Raw genomic sequence first — 22,977 nt, 5'->3', positions numbered from 1 at the left:
GGCTTCTTAAGCGATGCCATAAGGTTAAATGTCTTCGGAAGTAAAGTCCCATGTTTGTTGATGTAAGTGTTTAGAGAGATTACTTGTGAAAAGACACCAGAGGCGAATTCTAGTATCCATTTTCAAATGCTTCACACGTTGTTCGTAATGATGATTATTTTAATACAGAATTCCTAAACTGAATAAACATTGCATTTTATAATGGTGGTTGAATTCGTAATAGTACCATAAACATTAACATTATTCTTACAATTTTATTGTATGTGTGACATTTTGAAGTGAAAATATACGAGGTTTTTCCAAACATATCCAATTTGATATGCAATATTCACCGTGTGCAGATTTTACAGTCGGCAAGAAATGTGACAGGTACTTGGATACACCCTCTGTACATAGGCCTACACAGTTTTGTTTAAAGAATAATATAGCCTATGGGTGGGGGTGGGGGAGGCTAGTTAACATACACCTAATTATATAATGTAATTATATTAATTTTAAAAGAAACCATCAAACACTAAAACGTGGAACGATGCGCGAGATAAAAACAATCGTGATATAATAATACCACATTTATATAGCGCCCTTTTCATGAGTAATCATGCTCAAAGGCGCTTTACAAGGATTATTACCCCAGTATTTTTTTGGGATCAAACACGTATGGAAACATACTCCCATAATGCAGCCGGTAACCAGCGCAAAGTTGTGTCTAGATCTAACTGGGTACCCATTTATACACCTGGGTGGAGAGAGGCAACGTAAGTAAAGTATCTTGCCTACGGTACGGATACAAGCAATGCGGCGAGAGTTGGATTCGAACCTAGGTCTGACGATCGGTAGTCCAACGTCCAACACACTGCGCCACACGCTGTGCAAATTTTATAGTCTGCCAACAAATATGACACTCAGGTACTTGGATACGCCCTACGTATGCCTAGGCCTACACAGTTTTGTTTAAAGAATTATATAGCCTAGAGTACATAGAACATACACCTAATTACAATGTAATTGTATAAATTTAAAATAGACCACCAAATACTAAAACGTTGAACGATACACGCGAGATAAAAATAATCGTGATACATTGTGCTGTCAAGTTATCGTACTTTCTCCTTATATTGTTGTTTCCGTTTGAAACCTAATTGTACTATTTCTACTCAGATGTGTTGACGGACAGACGGACAATTATGAACATAAAACACAGACGCATATCATTCATTTTATTTTCCCATAGAATATTTTCAATGAACGTATCTCTAGTTGACTTCTTCCTACCGATAATTCAATGACTTTTTCTTACTGCGTGTGCTAACAATAGATAGGTATCGGCCAGTATGTAAGGCCAAGATGATTTCTGTAGTTTAATTTTTACTTCTTAAATGGCTCCTGCCCGTGTACGGTTCAGGTACTGTAGGTAACGGCCAGTATACCATTGAGTTTTGTAAATTAATTGTATGGGAATAATGAATATAACAACGATTGCTTTTCACATAATATTAATATTGATATATTTATTTTTTGTCTTATTTTCTCTCACCCAAGTCTTTACATCCTGTTTGTTGGATATTTCAAATGACTCAAACTTTAATTTTTTAACCATACATCTTATTTTCACCCATCTTATTGCTTTAGCCAGTCCTGTACTGAATATTATATCACCAATGACTCAAAAACGTTTAATAAGACAGGCGCCTGCTACTATGCTTCCGTGGTGTTGATATATACAGTATATAAGTTGATGAAAAACAGATTGTTGGCGTAGAGAAGTCAAACTCTTGCTGAATACCATTGACGATTATGATTATTATGAACTAGTTTAGCTAGGCCCTAGATTATTTCCATCAATATGGTAATTGTAACATAGCAGCGTAACATTATTATCATCAAAGTTATCACCAATGAACCGTAGCCCTACTTTCAACAACATTTATACGCGCACGGAAAAGTATTTAATGTGTTTGCATTTTTAAGTTATTGTAATATGCGTAATCATATTCATAATGTTTGAACTATTGACCAATCAGAAACAACCGTCAATCCATCATGCACCGCGCGGCAGTAGCCCGCCCCCACATGAAAATCAGACGGTACACGAGGTGTACGCGCTACTATTCAAAAAGAAGTGGAAGAAATTTGTTTAAAAAGTTTTAACTTAGTAAGTATGCCTTTTTATTATCAATTTACTAATTATTACTTGTCTAACTTACAATGAGAAATATTTGATATACTTCTATAGCGTCATGCATACGTAAATGTTGATATAATATAATCTATTCAATTTCTCGTCTATTTATGTATGAACCTAGGCCTAGGCCTTAGCCTGGACTTAGTCCATCAGAAGAATACTTACACGCGCGAGTACGTTTTAGAGGCGCGAGTGAGCAAGGAACAAGGCACAGACTCAGGCCTAGATCTAAAACAAACTTTATCGTTTCAAATCAACGAAAACTCACATAATTAATAATATCAGAACAGTGGAAATGTTAGAAAAAAAATAATAAGACTTCTGAGAAATGCAATTAAGTAATTATTATTGCTTTTTAGTATAGGCCTAGGCCTATATAAAATAATGTCTTTTCAGACAACACAAGCTAATGCAACAAATTAATAATTACTGCATATATTTTATTCAACCAAATTACATGCAGTCAGAAAATTGTATAGCCAAATTATATATACTTTACACAAGAGATTTGCATTGTTAATAATTATATTCATTAATTGTTGTTACTGTATCATTGAGAAAGACATTAAAAAGAACATCAGAACAGAGAGAGGTATAACTCTGATTTGAATCTGACATTCTCACCACATCATGTATTAAAGTAATTTGTATTGCACACATATTAAACAAGCTTATCCCACATGATGTATTATAGTTATTAATTAGGCCTAGTTTATTTAAATTTTAACTCAACAAAATAACTTTACTAATTACTGCAAACAACATGTAGCAATTATATATTTCTGTAGTGTGAACAGAGGCTTAGACAATTTGTAAATTGCAATGTAAATTGCAATGTATATGGTATAAAATATCAATAATATTATTCCACTAACTACTACTATAAAATAATTGAATGTAATCGACACATAAAAATTAATAATTAACTAAAATTAATTTTGATTAAAATGAGTTGGCATATAATAAACTATAATTAATCAGGAAAGAGTGAAATTATAATCTTCCAAAGATTGAAACTACACTCTTCCATGATTGCATAGATTAAAATGATCATAACATCACTGGAAAAAAAATATTGCAAATATAATTTTTAAAACACATTAATTTTTACAAATAAAATTTTGATCTGAAATAAATAAGAAAGTTTTTGACAGTTCCAAATATTATTCTAACATTATAATTCCACCATTCCTGATGACAAAGCAATTCTTAGTAATGTGGACACACAGTTGTGGCTTGGTGGTTATGATGCTTGGCTACCACTTCAAGGGTCCTGGGTTCAAGTCCTGTCACATGTCAGGATCTAAGAACAAAATTACAACTCCACTCCCAAAGACTTGTAATAAGACTTTGTTCATACTTTATAGAGCATCTTGTGTATATGTTTATCTTGTAAACCTCTAAGGGTACCTAACGATCAGCAATTGCTGGATGGATCACCCTCATTAAATATGGCCAAAAAAAATATGGTGTCTCTAGAATAGTGACCCAATATTTATGCAATAATAATCCAACAAATCATAGGTAGATGGAACAGTGGACCAGCCAGAAAAAATAAGAAATCAGATTAAGGGCATCATATTAAGTTATCATCATCATAATAACTTAATTGCACCACTTTAGCCCTTGATACCCCTATTTAAAAATCGTGGACCCGCCATTGCAAATTGATACACAAATGAAACATTATTACTTTTGATTGAATACCACCAACATGGGTGTGTCCTGTTGTTATTTTTCAGGAAAGGACTAACTGTGGATTTGAAAATGAAGTCAAGGTCACCGAATGTTACAACAGACATCCATGGCGTAAGTCCAACTTTTAAAAACTAACTATTTTGATTGCATCTGACATGTTTTCTTTAGATCACCTTGGCCTGATAAAATTTAACATTTACAGTTTTAAAAATGATGAGTAATCAATGTCTTTATCATTAACTTTTATATTAATGACACCTTTGTTAAGAATTTAGTTTTTTTTGTTTACGATACAACAATAAAGACTAAATTTTCTATGCGCTTTCATACTTTAATATTACAATATTTACAGTTCAAATTCATAATAATATAGATGAAATTTCAACATTTTTTTTTAAATTAGCAGAATAAATGTTGAATAAAAAGTACTGTACAACTAGTAAATCCATCATTTTGGCAATAATATTTATTCAACTACCCTTAGGGTGTCCGATACATATAGAATCTTGTAGGCTTCTGACCTACATAACAAGTTGACCCTCTAGCCCTGATTACTACACCATTCAATGGTCACTACACAATGCCTGGAAACCCAGGAATTTCCCTCTGGGGCAAACAACCTGTGAAGTTATGTACCATGGCTAGTATCAATATTTACACTTCAACTACCGATATTTTGTTGAAAGGTATGATAGCTAAAAACAATTACTTTTTTACCATAGGGGCGCAATATTAAACATTTTGGCAGTGACTGTACTTGTGGTACTCTTATAGCTGGTGATATTGGTTGACCCAAGCAATTTGACACATTCCTAAAAATATGTACATTTTATTGTTTAATTTTTTAGGAAATATTCTTGTTCATTATACAGTAACATACAATTGGATGGCAATAACTAAGTATGACACATTCTAAACCTCAACCAAATTCTTGTTTAAGCTTTTTCTAACTCTGAATATGGTTGCAGGTCGTTCACCTCTTTAGTCTTTAGTACTGAATCTTCACCTAAGATCCTACACAACTCATTTAAGCGTTGCTGCATCCGTGGTATACCAGCTAGTTGCACTTCTAATTTTTGCTTCTCTTCGTTCAGGCCTAGTCTTGTAGCAGTATCCAGCTGTTCTACCCTCCATCCTCCCTCCCCATCAAATTGCAGCAAGTGGGTGTGAAATTTCCTAGATGAATAAAAGAATAACAACAGTAAAACTATTGCCAAGGATGACAAAACAGTCCTATGTAGAACAATAGTTAGGGCTTTAAATTGAACATGCATAATTGTATTTTGTGCATACGTAACATTGAATTTCTGAAAAATTGTTTTTGTAAAATATGTCTCAAGTCCTAAAACTTAACCGAAATTATCTTAATCTTGTTTTCATGCTCATCGATCATTCAATCTACCAATCCATAATAATCTATCCCTATGGATCCATATCACACATTTAAAATATTAAATAACATACTAGCTTCCATATTTAGAATGCATCTCACAGATCAAGAAAAGTGATGATTCGACAAGACTTTTTCCCAAGAGAATAGATTTATGTACAATTTTAAACAAGCATATATCAATGTAAACTTAGTCACTGACAAGTTCATGACAATATAGTATTTTTAACACCGTTTAGCAAATATTAAGTTGGCAACTTAATAATATATAATGAATTGTCGTATTTTGTTGGTCAATTCTAAAGATAGGTCTAGTTTATTTTAGAAGCGAGATTTGATAGATATATTACCATCATTCACTGTCTACAAATAAACACATTTGTCAAGCAATTTTTGACTTATTTGTTGAACAATATAATTACTGGATAGACAGGCCCTACAGATATTTTAGTTTGTACAGGGAGGCGACAAATGCTTCTTCCTTTACAGTATACATACAGAAAATTTTTCACTTGCAATTTTCCGGTATGTTTTATTAAAACAAGAAAGATATAACTTACTTATAAAAATAACTTAATTTTATTCTTTATACTAGTGAGTCTATTCAGTAGTAAACTGATGTTCTCTCACAGTACCTACTGTAGTATAACATAAAACAAAAGCAATACAATGAAAAGGTTGAACATGTACAAGTACTTAAAACATTCTACCTACCAGAGTGATGGCCTGTGAGTGATGGTAAGCATAATGATACCAATGTCCTTTGCGGCCTGAAATATTTTACCCTCAACGTCAATGCTAACAGCACTTGTACACTCATCAAGCAATGCTACCTTCGGCCTAGAAAATAAAGGACATTAATACATTAATGTACACAAGTAAAGGAAAGTATGGTAAAAAGTAAACAGAAATAAGTAGGTCAGAATATCAATCAAAGTGTTACAATACTATTAGCCCGCCATAAATACTAAGTTTGTCTTAATCAACTTTTATATAAAATGTTCTGAATCTAGTAGGCTACAGTACTATTAGCCCACCATAAAGACTAAGTTTGTCTTAATCAACTTTTATATAAAATGTTCTGAATCTACAGTAGTAGGCTTCTAATTTATTCCCATTTACTTTATGAATAAAATTCAATAAAAAGGAATAATGTTCAATAAAAAGAAAAACAATTACTTTTGATAAAATAGCCTAGCCATTCCCATTCGTTGTTTTTCACCACCAGATAAAACGTCTTTCCAGTCACGCACTGCCACCCAGCCTAGAGTTATAAAAAAAAACACATAACTTAACTTTAGCCTATGTACAAACACATGTACTGTATATATAAATCAAAGAACTGCATAGGCAGCAGGGTAGATACCAAAAATCAAAATGACATGCATTGTGTAGCTCTACACTCAAACGCTGGCTTCCCATCAAATAAACTATCAAATTATTTGAAATTGAATACTTTAACAACAATACAAGTTTACATTATATATAATAAAATATAATAAAGCATAATAAAGGATAAAATGAAAAAGACATACAAAAAAGGAACAGCTAGTTAGGGTATCTAGAATTAGGACAACTCTCTCCCTAATTAAAACCAGCCCATTGATACATTTTAATCTGCATCATATCAAATAGATAGAATCAAAAGCATGCTTGCTTCCCATTAGATAAACTATCAAATTATTTGAAATGAAATAATTTAAATACAAGTTTACATTATATAATAAAACATAATATTAATAAAGGATAAAATGAAAAAGACATCAAAAAAAGGAACAGCTTGTTAGGGTATCTAGAATTAGGATAACTCTCTCCCTAATTAAAACCAGCCTATTGATACTTTTTAATCTGCATCATATCAAATAGATATCAAAATGATAATCTAATTAATATATTGATGACCAATATCATTAGGTAAAGTACTCAGGGAAATAATACAGACAATTAGAATTGATAAGATATTGAGTATGACCTTGGATTGGGAACAATTTTCCTGTTGCTTCCACTTTGTGACCATGACCAGGAAGATGGAAATAAGTTACAGATGTGGATGACAAATATATCAGGTCATTAACATTAGAGAAATATTTAGAAAATATTATAAATTTATATTATAAATAGTAACGAACGTTTGTTATACTCATTCATGAAAAAAATGGTAATAAATTCAAATTTTATTTAAAAAAAACTTTATATACGAACTAGTAACTATTACTATCATTAAGATTATAGATATTGTGAAAATATTATAAATTTTGTTTATAATTTTACACATACATCATGAATAAAATTGTTAAATTTAAATTTATTTAAAAAAAAAACTTTATATACAAACTAGTAAAACAAATTATTTAAACTATATTAATTGTACTTTACAAATAATTTTGCCTCAATAAAGAAAAAAAAACTAGTGAAAAAAGAAGGAAGACAAAAACCTGGCCGTTTACAACCCGTTTTCATTGACATAGCCTCCGTTTAATTCTAGGGCATCTGTTTCCTATTTGTTATCTTTTTTTTATGATGATTAACATTTAAAACAATATTTTGATATTAAATGTGTTGAGTGAGTACCATACCACTTTTTTTGTCCAATTTATTTTCCCATGCTTCTAATGTATGTATGTATGTAATACATTAATGGTTTGAAAATTTTTATTTGAACTTTTAAAAGCTGTCTAAATCTTCAGAAATTTATACTGACATTAAGGAACTTGGCTAGCCCCTGCAGACAGCTTTACAAAACATATGGGATGTTTCAGATCTGAAAACTATTAAAATTGAATTGACTTGTTATGAAATAAGCCATTAAAACTTAATTTAAATGAAGGTGGTCTTAAACTGCCATGTAAAGTTATTAACACTAAATGACTTATAAGCCTGTGCTTAGTTTTGTATCCTTGTTATATGTCATCAACCTATACAATAACAACAACGCACTGATCTTTACCAAAGACACTACTTTATTTCAAGTAACTCTTCTACATACAGTACAGAAATTGTGCCGTTCTTAAACCAGTAATCTGATAAGTAAGAGTATTGGACAACCATGAACAATTCCTAGTACTTTGCAATGAAACGCCTGTTAACAATTTGTGTTAAGACCATAATTATTAAGCTTAATACTTTGCAATGTGAAGTGAGTAGGTGTTTTCCGGTGTATCTATTCAAGGCCCACCCCACAGACTTAGTGCCTACTTGACACTTTAGTGGCATAAAAGTAGAGTAGGGATTTCCATAGTTTTTTTTTTGGTCTAGATATCCACGTTGTCAACTCTACATCAAAAATAGCTCTGTCTACACTATCAAACTAGTCTGACAAAAAAAGTGTGATGTGCCCAAATACGGTAGTAATAAGTTCAAATATGGTAGTGATATGACATCATCATGTCCATATATGAGAACATCACATTTTTTTGTCACATGAATTGTGATAGTGTAGATAGGGCTCACAAATCTTTATGGTATCAAAACAAATAAGGTTTAAAAAATGTAAAGTTTACCTCCTTCTCTGGCTACGATATGTTGCAGATGAACCAATGATAAGATAGCATATAAGTCTTTGTATGTAACTTTCTTATTTTCCATATCTTCCACAGTGTCTGGATATATTACCTGGTCAGCGAGTGTACCCAGTGACATATATGGTCTGCAGAAGACAGGTCACAGGTAAAAAAAGATTTATTTATTTGTTTCATGTTAATTTGGTCATGCATAAAACCACACTAATGCTGTGGAAATATATGTTGTCCAGTCAGACCATAGAGAAATGTATCTCTATGGTCGAACAATGGATTATTATATATTATAGGTTGCAGCATTATCAGCAATCAGATGAACAGAGTTTGAGCGCAAGTGGGAAATAAATCATCTTTAATTCTCTTCAAATAATCAATGTTAATACATACAGTACTTTTTCCCTAAAGAGATTGGATGGTTGTAATGCGGCACTATATTTCAAGTTTAACTAACCTTTGTGGAATAAAAAGCATGTGCTTAGGGCTAGGCCTGGTCAATTTACCCACATACACAGGCCACAGTTCACATAGCATTCGGAACAGAGAACTTTTTCCACATCCATTTGGCCCAGTAATTAACAAATGCATGCCTTCCTCTACCTGACATAAAAAGACAATTCATCAGTCAAACAACTCTTAAAAAAGTTGGCAAACACATAGATAATTAAATTCATATTTTAGCTTGGAAAACATCAGTCAGACATTCTCAAGGGACACAATGACAGGAGCTCATACAATTGATTAATAAATCTGCCATTTTAAACTCATGTCCTAAAGTTTTTATGGGCTGAACTCTGACCTAAAGACAAATTCAATTTAGAATCTATCCCTATCCAATCAAAAACAGTCGAGACAGAGTTTGTGATGGTCTAAAATTGCAGTAGAAAAATGAGTGATTTAATGGCCATTTTCGCTTCATCTATGTCAGATGGTATTCAATACGTCATGGACTTGATTAGAGCTTGTAGCTTACTACATTGATTATTCAACTTGTGCCACTTATTTGATTGATGGCTCATCATGTGTTCTCCTTTGGTCCATCTAGAAAAGAACTCAAAATATGGCCCAACATTTGGAATTTCCAATTGCACAAAAATCTGTATTATCATCGTATATTTTTTCCGATACTGTACATTGGCCCCCTTTTTTTATAAGGTTAACATGACAATCAGCCCCTACCTTAAATGTCAAATTTGACACGACTACATCCCGATTGGGTGTGATAATTGACAGCTTCTCAACCTCTATTATTGACATGTCAGTGTTGAGCACCTCACCTGCAACACATCATATCAAACTTATTAATCATGACATTTAGTAATTAACACCTTCATATTTTGATTAATTTTATTCCACATTTAAAAAAAAAAGGATTCATATCTGTGAGAATGTCTTGTAAAATGCTGATACTTGTATACATACATCAAGAATAGATATTTTGCATAGTGTAAAAGAAATTGGGTATATCAGTTCTTATTATTTTTATTAATCTGTACATGTTTTGTTTTTTTTTAAATTATGACATTTAGTAATTAACACCTTCATATTTTAATTAATTTTATTCCACATTTAAAAAAAAGGAATTCATATGATAAACATCTGTGAGAGTGTCATATACAGTACTTGTGAAATGCTGATACTTGTATTACATCAAAATATTTTGCATAGTGTAAAAGAAATTGGGTTAAAACTTCAATATAAATGTTAAGAATATATTGGAGCCGTCTTTAAACCACGCCCTTGGAGCCGTCTTTAAGCCACGCCCTTCCACATTGCCATCATATCTTTTATTAATATTTCTATTACATGTTTGCTTTATTTCTGTCTACATGAATATTTATGGCTAAAACATATTGTTTCTTTTCTATTAAACTTGTCATTGTTTCAAGAAAAATCTGTAGAAAGTGCAGTTTATGTGGGAGTCAGCGAAAAATATAGAAAGTGCAGTTTTTGTGGGAGTGAGCAATATTTTTCTTGGTGTGTATTGTAGAATACAATCATCACTTGCTGGAGAACTGAGCGGTAAGGAACTTGTTCAATTAAAAGATGGAAAATGATTTGTAAGATTTTGTCAAAATATAGTGAAATATTTAGACAGAAGTCAGAATATTCTTGTTTATATAATTGCATGAAGGAAATGAGTTCAATAAATTAAAGACATACACTTCCTGTCTACTATGATACAATTATCACCTGCCAGACTAATGATGTCATACTTGGCCAAGCCTCAGAAAAACATTGGGCAACACCCTAGAACTGCCCTTGTGCTGTCAGTGGGACACCTTGGGTTACAAATGTAGAGAGATATACTATATAAATTAACAAATTTTTTTGTCTGTTTAGTTTTACTGTAGTATAAAAACTAACCTTTTATTTCCAATGGACCTTCTATTTTGCCTAATGATGCATGTTCCAACATTGACTTAGTGGCACCTGTCACACTCGTTCTGACATATGTACCCTCGGACATATCATTGAATACGGTCAACATGTCCGAAACTCTTGCTGTGTACCCTGCCAGTTCAGTAACCTTCAGAAATTAATCATTTTATTAAACCTTTATTTTGTATAAAAATCAGTAATAACAAATAACGATAACCATCGTACAGTAGGTAGTCTATGATATTGTTTCTTTGGCAGAAAGGTCATGTTATTGTGGCAGTAAGTTAGGATTTGAACCCAGGACTCAACAAGCTAAAGTACATGTACAAATGTACCTCTTTGTATGATGATAGAATTCGTTCAACTGCATCAGCTGTCGATAGCAACAGTCCCTTAGCAATAGTAAATGCTTCTGTTCTTAAGCTGATCTCTTCAGAACCTGTTATTTCTTCACCATCTGCAAAATAATAGATTTAAAATTCATTTTAAAATGTTCAATAGTGCATTTCTATTGCATGCCATGTGACCCACAATTGTCCAATCAAATTTATTTAAATGTTATATAATCAATATTATTACATACCTGGCATGTCTGGAGCTGTAGCAGTGATAATAGGAATAGCAACCATTACCAGACCAGTAGCACTCCACACATACTTCATTAGAAACTGTTCCAACATGACATACCAAAGACGTTTACTAAATATTAAACGCATTTGAGATGCCAAAGAATTAAATGCCTTTCTTAGTTGGCTGTGTTCAATCTGAAAATAAAACAAAGTTCAATAATTATTTGTCTTTCATAAAATTAGTTAAATTGTTTAATTAGAAGTGTTAATCAATGAATCTTGTAATATTTATTAAACAAATGTTAATACTGTTAAAAGTATGTGAACACAACTGATATGTTTTTACCGTTTACTGTATAAGAAATTACACGTTTGCCATACTGTACATAGATAGTACGTATTAGGATTATCATCATATAATCATGTTGGCCAGTCCACACCCAACTTTGAGACAATGCTATTGTTTTTAGCTTGTCTCACCCTGCTTTTCACACCTATCAGAAACAATGCTCTTCTATAGGAAGTTTCCATTCACTATTGTGGCAATTTCGAAATGATTCACTGAATTCCATGACTCAATAATTATGTTATCTACATTGCTACATTAAAGATGTATTGTCCCTTGAAACACAAAAAAATGAAGGTCAAAATATTCTAAATTTAAAGTGGCCATATCAAAGTAATATTAAAGTTATTCACTTTAAGTCGAAAATATGAGCCAAAAACAACAAGTTTACGTAATTAACAGGTAAATTAGTTTGATTACATTTCATTTGGAAAATCGTCACGAGCGAAAGTAAACAAAGATTTCAAACCATGAGTACGCATTATGCATATGCTAAATTAGGATTGTTTACAACTCGTCATGGTTAAGAAGGTATTTTCACACAGATCATGAGGAAGTTTTATGACTATGCATACAGAGTAGCCAAACAAGCGCGTTTCATTATGGGATATGTTTTGATTGAAAATTTTGACTGGAAGTCAAAGTTATTTTTTTAACAAAAAAACGTCTGTATTTCAGTTAAAATTTTTTTTTTTTCGAAAAATTTTTGGTGATAGTTAATAACTATTATGATACTTCAAAATGACCCACCTTTTTTCGAAATCTTTTATTTTTTATTTTTTTGGAATTAGTCAAAGGGACAATACATCTTTAAGTAAATTGAAAAAAAGTGGTGGGGGGGGGGGGGGAGGGGAGGAGTTGGGGTTTTTCGTAATAAGCTGTGTTTATCAGTTGATTTTATTTTATTTTATACACTTTTACTATATCTTGTTTTGTATTCATTGTGTAAAGTAATAATCTACTGTATGTATCAATGTAAATTGGGGGGGGGGGGGGGTAGGATAGGGGTTGATAGTTGGTTTTGCCTTTTTTTACTTTTCTGTTAATTGTTATATTTTTTATTGTGAAGGATGCACCTTTGTGCTAAGTGTGCCACCGATCTAAAGGTGTAATTCCAAATAAATAAATAAATAAATATTGTTCTTGAGAAACAATGCTTTGCTATAGCTAGTTTCAGTCCCTGCCACTGTGTGAACTTGCCATTGTTTCTGGCTTTCACTCCAGTCCCACCCTTTCAACTTATATTCCAAGTTTCCTGGACTTTCTGCATTCTCACTCCTGAGGACGATCAAAGTATATTGATCGAAACGTCGAGAAACTCAACAGTTCTTTTCAGAACTAATACACGTGGTGTACCACAAACTTTATATCAACATTTGATTTCGCCATGCAAACCTTCAAACAATATATTAATCATGTTATAATAAATAATGCTAACCTCATGACCACCATAGAATGCAATCTCTTCAGCATTCGTGATAACACGAGAATGAATAAACCGTAGATGGCCTTTGCGGTGAGCTTCCTCAGAAACAAGTCTGCCAAATTTCGGGGATGCCATTCGTAGGATTTGAGCAGTTGCTATCAGGTTAGTAACGCCAAGGATACGAGACATACTTGTATGTGCATTGCCTTCTTCTGCCATTCGCATCAAAGCTCCTGACATCAAAATTACATCCAATATCGGTTTGGTTAGATGCGAATAAAGATGCGCCACCGATTGGCAGAACATCGTCACGTCCTCTGTTAAATTTTGATCAGCATTTACAAGACGGCTATCTAAATTACTAACGCGATAGTATGTCTGATTTTTAAAGTACAATTTATAAGAATGCGCAACAAGTCGTGAACGAAATGCCAAGCTTAAATGATTTTCTAAGAACCGTATTGAACTGTTTATAAAGGTCGCGGGAACGGCTAGTAGAAGCCATTTAATAAGGCTAAAAGCGAACTCTGTTACATTTGTTTTTACGATAGATTTGACAATGGTTCCATCTAAATTAGCAACATAAATAGAGAGAAATGTTCTTGTAACAAGGGCAGCAGTATGAAGTACTAAAATACCGAATTCTTTGGTCCACACTCCAGGAATAATAATTCTTAATAATTTTAATAAACGTGAATAAAATAACCGTCCAACAGTTGTTGAAGATATAAGCCTATTTCCTGTAATTGTCCCCTCAGCATTCGATTCATTTTCTGTATCTTTAATACCCTTTTCTTGGGATTTGTTTTCTAGGCCTCCTACGGTAGTCTTTGTTTTCGAATTGTCCGCGGAGAAAATGTATTTGCTTAGGCTGCCCAAGTCCTCTCTGTTTCGATATCGCTGAACACCGAAGCCTACAGCCAGTGCAATTGCTACTCCTCCAGCTAATTTAGGATTTTTTATATGCTTCTTAAACACAGAATTTAACATTTGAGACATTATTGATATGTGTAGATACAGTTTAGTTTAAATAATTGATAAATACGAATTTATTACGACATTTTTCGTTGACTTTGTGTATCGTGTAGGCTACCAGCTATTTCTCTCGCGACTCGCGGAAAAAGTAATACATATAGAGGGCGCTAAAGAATAATAAAGATTCACGCCATCTATCGGCTGGTTCTCGCACACAAAACAAACATGGAGTTTGTGAAGCATTTCAAGGTACAAACGTTTGCTGATTTTATGGTTTCCTTGGCATTATTTGGAAATGTTGAAAATGCAGAAGAAGTAAAGAAGCATATTGGTAGTGGTAATATTGACGCTGCAATTTTATCTCCAGATTTGGTGAGTTTTTATCGGCCTTTTTGATAAGCTAGCTAGGCCCCTGCCCGTCCACGACGACAGAAAACATGTCACATGCAATCCAGAGGGTCAAAACTGCCCACGTCGGGTGATGAATCAGGCGATTAACAGTGCTAGGCTCAACTTACTTTAAATTGTTAATGTATAAAAATTCAAATAACTGACAGCAATTATTAATTTACACATTATTTAAACTTGACAGCACTTAGGTCGTGACATGTGTAATTTATTTTAGTTTTTAAACTTTTTTTTAAACTAAAAAATTATGACCTAGGCCTACTCTAGTCTCTGGTGGGATGGGGTAGATGATTGTTAAACCATTGGAGAAACATTTGTTTGTGTTTTTTTCTCTCAAGGTGGCAGATCCATTTCAAGTATTAGTGGCTACAAACAAAGCAATTTACAATCAAAAGAATGGCAAGTTAAAAACAAGATCTGTAAATTCTGAGATATTGTACAACATTTCACCAAGTAAAAATGTAAGTTTAAATGCCTGAGTGATACTGATACAGTGAATATAAGCACATTTCTCATCATCTTCATATCCACAGTCGTCAATGCACATCCACTAATTAGGTTATATGCATGATATGCATATAACCTCTTGATTCTGTCAAAATCTTTATTTATTTATTTATTTATTTATTTATTTATTTATTTATTCTTTCCTTAGCACTATTTGTCCGTGAATTATCTTGGCATCAGTTTCATCTATCTAAGTCAATTTTTCAGAGTATATTCCTTATGGCCAGGAATCGATGTGGTTATGTTTTCACGATGCGCAATCAAAAATTACGCGGTCTACGCGCGATTTAACGAAATCACGTTTGTAATCATATCTTCACAAACATGAATCACTTTTAAACAAAATTTGGTACTCATAAATTTCAGGTCATATTTCATCATATGGAAATACAATTACGTGCGTAGCGCATATAACGCATGCGTACGCGCGCTTAAAATGTTGAAAATTGTCAGAATTTATTTTCGATGAAATTAGAGTACGTTTCAGGCAATTTTAAGCGTTTAAAAAATTGCCATGAGTGCGCAGATTTTTGCACGCGCACTGCGCGTCAAACGTTAATGCGCACTGTTTGTGTCCGATTACTGTTGTATAACCTTTCTTTAATAATATCATCATATTTTATTCACTTTTCAACGCAAAACAGCGTTATACGAGCACGTCAAAAGTGACGGGCTACGCACGTGTAAGTTAACAAAATGGTGAAAATATGCTAAATTTTAAGATTAATATATATCGTTAGAATGCTCGGGAACACCTATTTTTTATTTAATTTTCTTGAAGTGTATGTATCATATGTATGATTTATTATGAAATTAGAAGAACAAAAGTTGATTAAGTCATCATTAATGGCATATTAAATTTAACAAAATTAATTTCGACAATCAAACAAATTATAACATTTTCTTAGGCCAAAATAACAAACTTAACGTTAACTTTCTTCCTTAAGAAGTTCATATATTAAAGTTAAAAGTATATAGTTTGACAGTGCATCATTTTTTTAAATTTTTAAAGATGTCATCATAGTAAAACATTATAATTCATTGCGGTATGTAATAATCTATCTGCACCAAAGTGGTTACTGCATAGTAAATACACGGAGGAATTTTTCTCCAACTTTTAGTCAGTTGTGTATGGCTCGATGGTCTGTGCTCGTGTCAATGGCATTCAAGGTACCTAGTTCGAGTCTCACCTTGGGAAACGAAATAAGATTTTTTTTTTATTATCCGTATTGTTCAAATTTATTTCTTAGTGTATAGATTATACACATGATTTATAATGAAATCTAGATAAAAAGTTACTTTATGTCTTTATTATTATGTAACAACAAATGCGGTTTATGACATTATACGCAGAGGGATCTTTGATCGGATTGTGATACCGGCTATGCTATTCGCGTTAGCAAGGTCCTATCATATATTATAAATAATTAAAGATTCTGAGAAAATCAATCAATCAATATATCTTTTAAAAATCAATTATCTTTATTTAAATCAATGCATATAACCTATAATTCGTCATAGTGACGAATTAAATCTAGTTAATACTGTTTTGTTTCAGATTGGTGAATCCTTCAAACTATTCAGCTTATATTAAGTGTACAACTAAAGCTCTGTCCACACCATCAAACGAGTTTGATAAAAAGAGTGTGATGTGCCCAAATATGGTAGTGATATACTTAAATATGGTAGTGATAAGACATCATGTCCATATGGGCACATCCCATTTTTTGTCACATAAAGTTTGATAGTGTAGAGAGAGCTTTATAATGATACAGTGAATCACAAATATGAATATAACCACATTGCTAATCATCTTCATATCCACAGTCGTCAATGCACATCCACTAATTAATACTGTTTTGTTTCAGATTGGTGAATCCTTTAAACTATTCAGCTTATAAGTGTACAACTAAAGCTCTGTCCACATTACATCTAATACTGTTTTGTTTCAGATTGGTGAATCCTTTAAAACTATTCAGCTTATAAGTGTACAACTAGAGCTCTGTCCACATTACATCTAATACTGTTTTGTTTCAGATTGGTGAATCCTTTAAAACTATTCAGCTTATAAGTGTACAACTAGAGCTCTGTCCACATTACATCTAATACTGTTTTGTTTCAGATTGGTGAATCCTTTAAACTATTCAGCTTTCAAAATGATGCCAAGTATCTTCTAGTAGTTTTATTAGATGACAAAGAAAATGAAAAACTAGGCATTTTGAAAACCAGGATTGTTGGCGACTTAATTTCTCTTGAAAACCTTGCAAATATTTCAGACACTGACAGAATTAAAAAGGTAAGACTTAAATAAAATATGAATTATATGAATAAAAAGTGAGAAAAAAATCTAAATCCACCCAAAAATACTGGAATAAATAGTAGTGTACTATGATCTTTTGGACCTATAGAGTAGTTTTAGACCTGAACATAGAATCCTGGTAATTAAGCAAGAACTTTAACCCCCAAGACACTGTGCCACAAGTTGTAATTGCACAATACAAATCTAATTCCACAAATGTCTTTTGACTTTTATTTATTGCAGATTTACAAGATCCAAGAAGAAGAGTTACAATGTAGTTCTTTAGTTGACTCTATAGTGTCAAGAATTGCAACAAAGGAAGTGACATGAATTCCATCCACCCACCAACATTCTAAACTTTTTAAACCTAATTATGTTAGTCAGTTGGTCAGACTTAAATTTAAATAAAAAATGCTTTTGTTTAAATACCAACATCGATAATTAAAAATACTGCTAGAACATAAAATATAAAGGGTAACATCACATGTGATTTTACTTTTACAAACAGTGAATATAAGTACTATTAAGTTTCAAGTTTATTTATTTACCAAAAAATATTAGTTGATCATAAATTGTAATGTACTTTTATATTAAACATATATTGCTAAATAAACATTTGTTTATCTCATTATTTTAAATTATATAAAAATTACCACACACTACATAATGAAGTACTAAGTTAAAGTATACCAGTATAATTATGTACATTTTAACATTGAATTTAAATTATAGATTTTTCCCAAATTATTAAAAAAAAATTGGATACAATGGTTAAGAAATTCTTTAGTATCAAAGAATATTGAAATACATGGAACTATCAGCTAATTTTGTCATCAGTTCTCCGTCTTTTTGTTGGGTAATCTATGAAAAAAATAAAAATTTATTAAGTAAAAATTCTCAAAAGAAGATAAAAACAATTAGAGCATTGTAGAGTGATTGACTTACTACTTTGTAACCTTGATCCTTCTCGACTACTTTGATTCCAGTTAAAATTAGAGCGTCTGGAATATTGTCCTTGTTGTCCCCCATTAATATTACTTTTCATTTCTACAGTATTCGAGTCTTCCATGGCATCACGGCATGCCTGCGACGCTATCCAGAATTCTGGGTCATCTAAAAATACAATTTTTTCTTTTAGAAATAACGTAAATATTTATCAGTGTAGTGAGCAGTTGAGCAGTCTACACTATCAAACTTTATGTGACAAAAAATGTGATCTGCCCATATATGGACATGATGATGTCATATCACTACCATATTTAAGCATATCACTCCCATATTTGGGCACATCGCACTAGTTTGATAGTGTAAACAGAGCTTAAGAAAGACAAGGAATACCTTCTGCAAGTAAAAGTTCTTCAACTGTAAACCCACCATCGACAACCTTCTCTGTTTGCATCGGTGTGGACGTTGCGACTGGTGACATATTTTCCAAAGGGAGTAACGGAGACTTCACTTCATCTCCATTTTGCTTTTGTTTCAATTTGTCTCTGAACTCTTGCTGCTTCTGTTGCTGTCTTAGCTTCCTCTGTAACAAGTCTTTGTCTCCACAGGGTGGTACACTAAAAAAAAAATAGACAAAACCTTGATTGGCTTTCTACTGTGGGTAGATAACTTTGACTTGCTATGTCATATGAAAATAGGATTAGTGATTTGTTTCCTGTCAAAACCTACTTTTCTGATGGTATTGGAGAAGTTGATCTTTCGTTCTGTTGTATTGGCATTGTTCTGTTGGTCACTTTACCAGTATCTACAATAGAGCTGCTATTTACACTGTTCTGCACGACATCCACACTATTTGGTAGTGATATATTTGGTTTTCTTTCAGCACCAGATGTTTGTCTATTAGCAGTGCTTGGTGCTAACTTAGGTGTGATCACTTTGGCTCCACATTCAACTACACTGTTTTTTCTTTTACTTTCTAAATCTCCACTTCCGGAAACTTTTGAAATATCAGTACTTTTAGGCGGTACATCTATTTTTTGTTCGGTAATTTTAACTACGTGATTGCTGAGTTTTGAGGTAGCTAGGACCGGCGTTGTAGGTGGCGGCATTGTGTCCGTTGAAGTGCGTCTTTGTAAACATTTCCTCATGTTATTGTATCTAGCTTCAGAAACGTTAGGGTCTTTCTCAGTTCTCTTCATATCATCAACATCATAAGTTTCTGAAACCTAAAAAGGTAGAACAAAAATGTTTGTAAAATATAAAATTAAGTCAAGAAAATTATATATAACATTTTTACTGATAATTGACTTACTGGTTTAGGAGCTTTTCCTATACATTTTAAGTAGTTTCGATCGCCAAGACAATTCCCTAAACTGTGTCCAAAACTTCTATAAAGTTAAAAAAGTGAAAGAAAATGGTTTCAATAAACATATCAAATGTATATTGTGTAACATTGTGATTTAAAGTATGTCTTATCTTATTTTCATGCATTAAAGTACTTATTTATAATATGTTTATTTTTTATGTACATTAAACATTTTTCTAAATGTATACTAAAACATTATGCTCCTACAGGTAGGAACATAAAATGATGTAATTTCTTTTTAATGTTATAAAGCATCAGCATTCTCCATTTGGTTACAGTACATTACTGTATTTAGTAAAGCACTTAAAAAAAGCAATTTTTTTGAAGTAATTCATGTTCTCATTATAAACCATGTGGCTAATGACATTAATGATGTTTCTTACTTTAGCGCTCGTTTGATGCCATCAGTAACTGCCTCTTTACGAGCTTTCTCAATTGATAGAGCTTTTGACCTCATCCCCTCGCTTACGCCATACCCAACATCCTCATGGTAGACACCATCCTGTATAACAGTGTTGCATTGATTCAGTATACATTTTATCAACATTTTTTTGTACCTTTAACTTCACTGTAACATTTGTATTATGTTATTGACAATATTAAATTACACTGGCATACTTGAGACACACCCGGCCCATGACAGGAATAAATGGCACAAAATAGTAGAACGCACTATGTCTAATGATGAAGCGTGTTAATGAATATATACAGTTAGTAGTACTGTACATTTGAAAGTATATTCAGTACTAACCTTTAATTGAACACGAATGACTGCAGTCACTCCAACATAAAACTTGTTGTTGAATTGGTCTACAAAATCTACTCATAAAAAAATGCAAATATTGTAATGAAACAAACTTAGAGCAAATTATAAAAGAAATAAAATGGTATTGTTGCAGTAATGGATAGTAAAAATAACATTTAAAATTCATTACCAATGTTTTGACTTGTGATGGAGTGTGACCATCCATTGAAACCAAACGTCTCATTGGCCAATGACACAATTCTCCAACCTTCAATATAAGCTAGCTGAAATTGAAAAAAAACATTAATTTATTTCTTTGGATGATTTAAAAACAAATGAAAACTATTTTAATAAACTTTGTCTGATATGTTAATATTATTATTAGTAATGGTACATTAGTATAGTTACCTTTTGGCCACCTGCGCCAGATCTTTGACTTATAAATTCGGGTCCAAGTTTCTGTGAAAGTGCAGACTGGATGGCCCTGTGCTCATCTTCACTAAAACTTGTCTATAAGTATAAAATAAATGTAGGGCCTAGGCCTATGTCTGAATGTCTAATTTAAAACATAATTCAGTTTTCTTATTTTTTAAAATATTTATTTTGGTGGAAAGTAACCAAAGTATTGATAGATGTAAATCTAGGCTTAGGCCTACCTGGGCAGTAGCCAGTACGTAGTTAGTTCAGTAGGCCACACCCACTCCCGTCCGTACGTACGTAACAACGCCGTTCATTATTGTATATTGATTGGGCCTGGCTAGCCTAGACAGGCCTATAATAGGCCTACATTTTTAATAGAATATTTAGTGGCGTGCCTATTTAGTCATCATAGTACGAACCTGGCCAAATATTATTGGATTTGATATATTCATTTTATTCATCGATTATAATGAATCAACATCATTCAAACAATGTTTAAAATACTCTTTTTTGTTGAGCTTGAAGTTTTGTTTACCTCGTTGTTTTTTAAATTTAAAAATTCCGCCCTCTACATTTACTATCAACTTCTCGATTCCGGTAGCCAATCAAAAGTTGTGTAGACGTTTGACAGCCAACACGTGGGTATTTGTTTACCGTCTGGAAAATAAGGCCATCATCACCGTCCATTTTTCAGGGATTGGCTTATGAGGTCCTTTTCGTCGATAAATTTCACGGTTTTCTGCTTCAGGTAACAGACAGGTCTTTTAACAATGAAAGACAAGCATAAATAGATTACAAAGTAATAGTGATTATCTATTGTCTTGCAAATAAGTCTGTTTGATTGAGTATATTAATATCCACAAATGCATAGTCCACGGCACTCGCCTAGAAACTCGAAAGTAAAGCAATCGTTGGCTGGTGTCAGTGAGGCACAACATCAGGTAAATTCAGTTTCTGCTTCCGGCGGTGGAGGAGCATCATCTTCATCATCTCCTTCTCCTCCACGCACATCAAGAAGCCAAGTGCATAGAACAGATTTAGGTTCATCTTTGCCTATGGAAAATATTCAATCTTTAAATGCTGCTTATAATGCTGGACCTGTGTATATTGCGGAAGGAATAGTGAGTGCCGTGCCTAGTAATTTAATAGGAGGTGGTCGAGCATCTCCAAACTCGAGTGGTCGTTCAAATTCTATGTCCCCTAAAAACTCTCCGTCAAATAGTCGCTCAAGTAGTTTTGGTTCGAGTCAAGGATTTGTTTCGCCAATAATTGAACAGGGTCAGGAAATTCCAACCAACATGGCGTTTTATCCTCCGGGAGAAGAGCTGCGGCAAGTGCGCGATTCAATGTTGTTGGATCTGCAAGCGCAGTTGCGAGAGATGCAGCGTGAAAATGGTATCCTCAAACAAGATTTAGAGACTAAAGAAGCTAAATTAAGTTCTAGTATGAACAGTATTAAGACATTTTGGAGTCCGGAATTGAAAAAAGAGAGGGCGTTGCGTAAAGACGAAAGTAATAAACTTGTTACGCTTAAGGAACAATGTTGCACCTCTGTCGATGAGAAGCAGGTTTGTAGTATTTTGTTTTTATTCGTCTATTGTTCTTAATATTGTTTATCTGTTTGTTTATTATTTATTGTTCTAATTTAATACATAAACAACAATAGTATTAACTAAAATACAAAAAAACATTGCCATACAACATCTGAAGTGTAATCTGAAAAGCTGGTTTGCATGCATAGTGGTTCTTTAATTATAGTATAGTACATTTATTGTTCTAATTCAATACATAAACAACAATACTC

At 32.7% G+C, this 22,977-nt stretch overlaps 4 protein-coding genes and 1 long non-coding RNA gene across 11 annotated transcripts in view; 3 read left to right on the top strand and 2 right to left on the bottom strand.

Moving 5' to 3' along the window:
• Positions 1–2,113: 2,113 nt before the first annotated feature.
• On the top strand, positions 2,114–11,164 carry LOC140059351 (uncharacterized). Its single transcript, XR_011847168.1, has 4 exons — positions 2,114–2,152; positions 3,925–3,991; positions 8,867–8,936; positions 10,675–11,164. It is a non-coding gene; the product is annotated as an uncharacterized lncRNA (long non-coding RNA).
• Positions 2,635–14,589, bottom strand: LOC140059348 (ATP-binding cassette sub-family D member 2-like). The gene is made up of 10 exons (XM_072105238.1): positions 13,521–14,589; positions 11,751–11,931; positions 11,503–11,624; positions 11,153–11,315; positions 9,965–10,062; positions 9,240–9,385; positions 8,771–8,916; positions 6,450–6,534; positions 5,985–6,110; positions 2,635–5,056 (listed from the first exon to the last, which is right to left on the bottom strand). Exons 1-10 carry the CDS (start codon positions 14,505–14,507, stop codon positions 4,816–4,818), a joined length of 2,295 nt encoding a protein of 764 aa, XP_071961339.1. The 5' UTR covers positions 14,508–14,589; the 3' UTR covers positions 2,635–4,815.
• Positions 14,590–14,687: 98 nt separating this feature from the next.
• Positions 14,688–18,077, top strand: LOC140059350 (EKC/KEOPS complex subunit TPRKB-like). The gene is made up of 4 exons (XM_072105240.1): positions 14,688–14,855; positions 15,230–15,352; positions 17,521–17,694; positions 17,941–18,077. Exons 1-4 carry the CDS (start codon positions 14,709–14,711, stop codon positions 18,025–18,027), a joined length of 531 nt encoding a protein of 176 aa, XP_071961341.1. The 5' UTR covers positions 14,688–14,708; the 3' UTR covers positions 18,028–18,077.
• Positions 18,078–18,242: 165 nt separating this feature from the next.
• Positions 18,243–21,724, bottom strand: LOC140059349 (uncharacterized). Its single transcript, XM_072105239.1, has 10 exons — positions 21,593–21,724; positions 21,162–21,263; positions 20,944–21,037; positions 20,760–20,827; positions 20,392–20,510; positions 19,955–20,030; positions 19,372–19,868; positions 19,036–19,259; positions 18,643–18,810; positions 18,243–18,558 (listed from the first exon to the last, which is right to left on the bottom strand). The coding sequence occupies exons 1-10, from the start codon at positions 21,632–21,634 to the stop codon at positions 18,515–18,517; spliced, it is 1,434 nt and encodes a 477-aa protein (XP_071961340.1). The 5' UTR covers positions 21,635–21,724; the 3' UTR covers positions 18,243–18,514.
• Positions 21,725–21,853: 129 nt separating this feature from the next.
• The window catches only part of LOC140059347 (ELKS/Rab6-interacting/CAST family member 1-like), a 50,038-nt gene continuing 48,914 nt past the window's right edge, over positions 21,854–22,977 (top strand). For all 7 annotated transcript variants that reach the window (XM_072105236.1, XM_072105237.1, XM_072105234.1 and 4 more), the window contains exon 1: positions 21,854–22,741. In XM_072105236.1, coding sequence (XP_071961337.1) covers positions 22,037–22,741 — 705 coding nt within the window. In that variant the 5' untranslated portion in view covers positions 21,854–22,036. The remainder of the gene's footprint in view (positions 22,742–22,977) is intronic.

The sequence above is a fragment of the Antedon mediterranea genome, chromosome 9, assembly GCF_964355755.1.
Source record: "Antedon mediterranea chromosome 9, ecAntMedi1.1, whole genome shotgun sequence".
NCBI lineage: Eukaryota > Metazoa > Echinodermata > Crinoidea > Comatulida > Antedonidae > Antedon > Antedon mediterranea.
This window is presented reverse-complemented; position numbering and strand designations above follow the sequence as displayed.

Excerpts from the sequence above, each read along its gene's own strand:
- LOC140059348 (XM_072105238.1), bottom strand. The coding sequence starts at position 14,507 with ATGTCTCAAATGTTAAATTCTGTGTTTAAGAAGCATATAAAAAATCCT. Across the intron at positions 11,932-13,520 it reads CATTCTATGGTGGTCATGAG|ATTGAACACAGCCAACTAAG; the intron begins GTTAGCATTATT and ends TTTTATTTTCAG. Across the intron at positions 8,917-9,239 it reads ATGCTTTTTATTCCACAAAG|ACCATATATGTCACTGGGTA; the intron begins GTTAGTTAAACT and ends TGTCTTCTGCAG.
- LOC140059350 (XM_072105240.1), top strand. The coding sequence starts at position 14,709 with ATGGAGTTTGTGAAGCATTTCAAGGTACAAACGTTTGCTGATTTTATG. Across the intron at positions 14,856-15,229 it reads CAATTTTATCTCCAGATTTG|GTGGCAGATCCATTTCAAGT; the intron begins GTGAGTTTTTAT and ends TTTTCTCTCAAG. Across the intron at positions 17,695-17,940 it reads ACACTGACAGAATTAAAAAG|ATTTACAAGATCCAAGAAGA; the intron begins GTAAGACTTAAA and ends TATTTATTGCAG.
- LOC140059349 (XM_072105239.1), bottom strand. The coding sequence starts at position 21,634 with ATGAATAAAATGAATATATCAAATCCAATAATATTTGGCCAG. Across the intron at positions 21,264-21,592 it reads ATCCAATAATATTTGGCCAG|ACAAGTTTTAGTGAAGATGA; the intron begins GTTCGTACTATG and ends TTATACTTATAG. Across the intron at positions 21,038-21,161 it reads CTGGCGCAGGTGGCCAAAAG|CTAGCTTATATTGAAGGTTG; the intron begins GTAACTATACTA and ends TTTCAATTTCAG.